Source organism: Thunnus albacares, chromosome 6, assembly GCF_914725855.1.
Source record: "Thunnus albacares chromosome 6, fThuAlb1.1, whole genome shotgun sequence".
Lineage (NCBI taxonomy): Eukaryota > Metazoa > Chordata > Actinopteri > Scombriformes > Scombridae > Thunnus > Thunnus albacares.
Genome location: NC_058111.1, coordinates 3673753 through 3679752, shown reverse-complemented (window position 1 = coordinate 3679752; position 6000 = coordinate 3673753). Strand labels below are relative to the sequence as shown.

Sequence of the window (6000 nt, the reverse complement as noted above, 5' to 3'; positions counted from 1 at the left end):
TATAAATACCACCTAACCCTCTCTTCTTCTTCCGCTCATATATTCAGCTCCTCTCTGAAAATAAAAGAGACCAACAACATCACTCTGAAACAAGACTCAGATCAACAATCATGGATGAAGGCCTGAGGGCCAAAACGTCATTATAATGAAAGAGAAATAAATATGGAGCCAGAGTGTGCAACACTTCTTTCCTGCTTTTAAATCTGCTTCCAGTGATCAGCACCTCACTACAACCCTTGGTGTGCGTTACTTTTCCACTATATAACCTTCAATGTTTACCTGAAATTTATGAAGCTTTTAAGTTGAACTGAATATTATTCTCTATCACTCAGATACAAAATCCTCTTTCAGTGTGAAGGAGGAATGTTTCCTTTTCTTCCACTGAGTCCATCACACATATGAAGGCTCTCTGTCATGTTGAAGGTTAAAAGAAAAGTGACACCTAGAACCACTTCCTTTTTGTCTCTCTGTCTATAAAAAGATGAATAGAAACGACACTCTGCTTGGTCAAAGTTCCCACACGTTCTCCTCTGAAGCCGATCACATACAGGACTGTATTTCAGGCTGTTCAGCGTACGATGTTCATGTTTTCTATTCAATAAAGTAGAGAAGTTTGTCTGAAAGCTGCTGACTGGGTCAACAGAGGCTGAACAGTGAGGAGACATGGAAGCTGTGGTTGGACTGTTGGTGATGCTGCTCGGAGTCTCTCATGGTGAGCTGTTTCACTATTTGACATTTTAATATTGAATTTATTGTTATGTGAGTAACATGTTGTGCAACTGTGACATTTTATCAAGTAGGATCAAGTATAGTGAGTAGTTCTTCAGTGACGTGTTATGCAGCTCAAAAGATCAAAATGAATTCAAGCTGCAAGCAGTGTTCAACGGGCCTTCGCACCCTTGTGCACGTTGGGGCGCAGTGCAGTCCAAGGGCTTCTGTCACGGGCATGTAGATGTCTCCAGACCTGGGCTGACAGGTCTGACTTTACAAACATGTGAAGTTTGGTGCAGACTGGAGCATTTACAATAAAGTTATAGCAACTTCCTGTGTCATGGCAAAACATCAAATCTCAACGGTGCAGGGATGAGAATTTTCTGCAGGGTGAGACATGTATGTGTTGCTCACACCTGTGGCATCAAAATTATGCAAGTTTTGGGCCCTTTCACTGTAATTTCAATTAATTAATAGTTTATTTTTAGAAAAGTAAAGACTTTTGGCCCACATGACCTGATCAAAGTTTGATTGACATGTGTACTGTCAGGTGTGTAGAGACAATAAGTAACTGCAGCTGGACACAGAAAAATACTCATATATTTGAATGGAGAGTGTGAGTGAAGCGCTAGGTGCTTGGGCCCTAATAAAGGAAAAACTGCAGTACAGAGCTACAAATTTTAGTTTTGATTTTATTTTTCTGCAGCACTTTATCACTAAACTGTCATTCTGACTCAATGAGCTCCATTCAACCCTGACGTAAAAAAACAAATACACTTATGATTCTTATACTAACATTATTTTATTGGAAACACCATAGAAATTACTGTGAGTTGAACTTCCAACATATGATTTGGTATCTTTGGAAAACACAGCATGACTTTATAATGACCAGGTGAGGTTAATTAGTAAAGCTAGATTAAACCAAATGCCTAAATGTACTACAGTGACACATTGACATGTAATGCTAACTGTGCTCTGAGAGAGACAGAGTTGTTTCTGTTTTAAAACATGAATATTTGCACCTGCATAAAACATTGTCACAGTTGTTAATTTAGTAGAAATGCAATGACCTCAACTGTGATAACATTTTCTTCACTGTATTTTTCTATATTTCCAGGTATTGAAACCCACTGTGATGGCAGACAGAATAAAACTCAGTGTTATGGAGCTCTGGGAGGAACTGTGGTGCTCCAGCTGATGGACAACGCCTCAGAAATATTTAAATACCTATGGAAAAAAAACAAAACCGTAACAATACTTGATGGGAGAAAGGATAAGATTGTGTCTAATGAGATGAAGGACAGATCCGTCTTTACTCCCAGTAATGGAACATTTAGGATAAATAACCTGAACAGGACTGATGGTGCTGAATATATCCTTGAAACCTTTGATTCAAATGGACGCAAATCAGAACCGCGGACTCTTCAGTTGTCTATTCAAGGTAAATAACTACTTTTGCTATTGTTAATCTTATAATTTCATTTGTATTATTCACAATAAACCAACAGCTACATAATTTGAATTATAGATTTAAAATTCAAAACACAAATGATTTTGGAAAATGAAACTAGATAAATACACACAAATACACATACTACTATACAAATACTATTTCTACATTTTACCTTTGCAAGCAAACATTTCACATGAAATATTCAATGTGCCACTGACACATACTGTAACTATAGCATTACATGTACTGAATCATTTAATTCTATACTTCTGTATATGAATTTACATTGTAAACACTGAATATGTTTAAGGCCACATTAAAAAGTCATGTGACTGTGTTTCTCTCAGCTCCTGTGTCCTCTGTCCTGCTGGACTCTGAGTGTCTGTCCCAGGGAGAGATGAAGGTGTCCTGCTCCTCTGAGGGAGGGGACAGTCCTCAGTACAGCTGGACTCTGGATGGACACACACTGACAGACGCTCAGCTCCTCTCTGGAAATAAAGAGACCAACATCATCACTCTGAAACAAGACGTCTCAGGACTACTGGTCTGCTCTGTCAGGAATCACGTCAGTAATGTCTCAAAAGGAGAGAAGATATCTACATGTGGTGAGACAGAACATAACTAGAAATCAACTTGATAATTGATGATTACACTGTACATTAGTCACAGTTGATCTGTTTGTTTGTCCGTAGGCTTCATATTCATCAACTGCACCTTACCCGATGGGACAAACATATCACAGTGGGTGTTTTCAGCCAATAACACTCTGTGTATTGATCCAACAACCATGATCGTGATCACAGGTAAGGACATAAACCCTCCATTAATATCACACTCTACAATCAAACTGTGACCAACAGCAGTGATGACTCATGGTACATTAATAAGTGAAAATTAACTAACATTATTTTGTCCATTAAACCCTCCACTCTCATCACACTCACCAATACCATCTGTAGTACTTTCAGTAATTTGCTGTCACAGTGCAAACTTGACATGTGATTTTTGTGTCTCTGTATCTGAACAGCTAACTCACTGCTTGTAAGTGTTTTGCGAGCAGTTGTGTCACTTTCTCTATTGGGTGGGATTGCCATCTATTTTGCTTGGAAGAAGAAGAAATACAAGAAAGCTGAAACCTCCACCAGACCACGAATAAAGGACCATCCAGAGAACTCCTTCGAAATGGTTGAATTGTGAAGTTCTGCATCTGATTTGTTTACTTGTTGTGGGTTTAATCAAAGATAGAGGTTACATGATTGGTTTGGTGTGAGAGTTTGGGGTTAAAGGTCGACAGCCATGACATACCATTCAGCTGATTCACAGTGCCATAAAATAAGTGTTTATGGCCCATGATAGTTGTAGTGTTCTAAAACAACCACCTGAGATAATCTTTTAGTTGAGCCCACTTCTTAAAAGACAGTTGAACTTCTGACAGCATAGAGGCAGGATAATAAAGCTGCTTGTGACGGGGCGCCGGTGAACGCTCCGTCATGCCCTTACCGGCGTGCGTTTCTCTCTCTCTTGGCTGGAGAGAGAGCGCCGGTGCCGGGAGCGCACAGCGCACAGCGCGCAGCGCTCCCACTGTTCCTGCGCAGCCATGCTCCGGTTAAAACTGTTTCTTGCAGGTCCTGCACTTCCACAAACTTTTCCCCACTGTCCGAACTCTTTTCTTCACGCTAGGCGTTCGAGGATGCACACTCGGCGCTGACGCGACACACACAGATTCACACTTATCTGCTGCCGCTGCCTCTGGTTGCCTCCGGGCATGGACCAAACTGAGGTACTTCCTGGACACACCATAAATGGCGCTTGGTGGCGCGCTTAAGAGGGTCGTGTGACCGTGGACCATACCATTAACATTGAATGGACTGATATTTTATGATTTATTTTGGTTTGGGGGTATTTGGCCATAGCTGTATGGAGGGCGATTAGTGCCATTTTTCCTTTATGCAAAGTATATCATTGATTTTTGAATTTATGTTGGTTGTGTTGTCAAATTTGACCGTAGGACACTATTATTTGTTAATTGGTTTGCCCGGGGGAGGGGCTAAGAATATATAAGGGGAGCTCTGCTAATTTAGGGTTAGTTGGGTTTTTGGTCTTGGCTGAGTAACAATGTGGGTGGCGAACTGCCAGTGTGAAACCTGTCTTGTAAATACTTTTTTTTGTTATTGGGTTTTTTCCACTTCTGCATTGTAAATATTTTTGTCACTCTTGTTTGGGAACTTGGTGTGAATAAAAAATCACCACGCTGAAGTTTCTCGTCGTCTGAGCCATCATTGAAAGCGAACCCGCAACACTGCTCCAACAATCTGCCATTTTGTTGCCATCTGATCAAAAAGCCATTTTATTTTATGGGGATCAAATTGCTCAGCAGTCATTCTGCTTTTGATCCAAAGACGTTCGACTGCTGTACTTGAACTCTGAAAGGTCAGACTGAACCACTATCAAACATTTATTTTTTTACCTATTAAAAAAACTGGTCATTTTATGTCGTGACACAGTCATGTGATGCTACCTACTATGCCTACATTATATAACTATAAAACCTAAACTGGTGGCTCCTGCCCATTCTTCAATGCTGAGCATGTAAGTTCCTGATTGAATAAATGCTTTGGTGACCAATAATTTAATATTCATAGAATTTATCAACACATTGTAAAATAAATATTTTAAGATCAAGTTTGATCAGCTGACGTCAACAAGGGGCCCGTTAAGGCCACTGACTCTGTTTTCTGGTTGAAGTCCACACTCTGGTTGTTGTACATGAAAACTGAGAGTGACAGAATCTACTGAGAAACACAAAGAGAGAGAGAGAGAGAGGATGACATGACAGAGTTAAGTGGTGAACTTCAAACAAGCTTTCGACCACTGGACCAGCAGGACACGTCAGTGTTTCCGTAATAAATGAGGAACTGGACCTGTGGTTAGTTTGAAACAACAACCATCAGTCAAACCAAACATCACATAAACCAACACCTTCAAAAAAGTTTTGAAAGGTGAAATTTTACAGTTTAAAGGAGTCAATGATTTACATAGCAGTGAGGATAATACATTTCAAATTCAGCTGTGATGCAAACATGATGATCAGAGACATAGTTGTGCTAAACTGACCTTTAATCTTTTCCCCATGAGCACAAATAGACAGTTTACATGTTGAACTACCAGCTGTCATTCTAAAACCCCAGTTTGATGGTAGAATACAGCCTCATTTATTGAATCAATAAATGTTTTTCTGTGTATTAAAAGACTGATCAATCGCTTGTTTTGCAGTTTGTGTCTTAAGTATTTTGAGCATCATGGAAGGCAACTGAAACGCAGCAGACAACAGCTGCTAGGTTGGTACTGCATGACTGACATGAAGCATCACTGTCACCTGTGGCTTGGATTGTACTTCATGTATACGTCACTTTGGACAAAAGCGTCTGCTAAATGAAATGTAATGTTAGTGTAAAGTATAGTATCAGAGGTTTGTTTGTCATAGGCTTCATTATATGTCTGTGACTGTTGAGAAAGAAAGATGGAGGAGACGAGGAAGTCACAACAATACAAAGATCACATGAGGAAGAGGGTGTCTGGTTTTCTTTCTTGTAAATAGTGACCATGTCAAGTTTCACTTCCTTTCCATCTTCTCTAACAGAAGATATTTCAGGCTGTTCAGTGTAGGATGTTCATGTTTTCTATTGAATAAAGTAGAGAAGTTTGTCTGAAAGCTGCTGACTGGGTGAACAGAGGCTGAACAGTGAGGAGACATGGAAGCTGTGGTTGGACTGTTGGTGATGCTGCTTGGAGTCTCTCATGATGAGCTGTTTCACCATCTGACATGTTAATAT

General features: G+C 40.0%; 1 protein-coding gene and 1 long non-coding RNA gene across 2 annotated transcripts; both read left to right on the top strand.

The window, feature by feature from the left end:
* The first annotated feature begins 472 nt into the window (after window positions 1–472).
* LOC122984670 lies at window positions 473–1960 on the top strand. The gene is made up of 2 exons (XR_006403947.1): window positions 473–712; window positions 1832–1960. It is a non-coding gene; the product is annotated as an uncharacterized LOC122984670 (long non-coding RNA).
* A 47-nt stretch (window positions 1961–2007) lies between these two features.
* Window positions 2008–3364, top strand: LOC122984192. Its single transcript, XM_044354525.1, has 4 exons — window positions 2008–2155; window positions 2515–2772; window positions 2860–2970; window positions 3195–3364. The coding sequence occupies exons 1-4, from the start codon at window positions 2008–2010 to the stop codon at window positions 3362–3364; spliced, it is 687 nt and encodes a 228-aa protein (XP_044210460.1).
* Window positions 3365–6000: the final 2636 nt, after the last annotated feature.

Excerpts from the sequence above, each read along its gene's own strand:
- LOC122984192 (XM_044354525.1), top strand. The coding sequence starts at position 2,008 with ATGAAGGACAGATCCGTCTTTACTCCCAGTAATGGAACATTTAGGATA. Across the intron at positions 2,773-2,859 it reads AGAGAAGATATCTACATGTG|GCTTCATATTCATCAACTGC; the intron begins GTGAGACAGAAC and ends GTTTGTCCGTAG. Across the intron at positions 2,971-3,194 it reads AACCATGATCGTGATCACAG|CTAACTCACTGCTTGTAAGT; the intron begins GTAAGGACATAA and ends GTATCTGAACAG.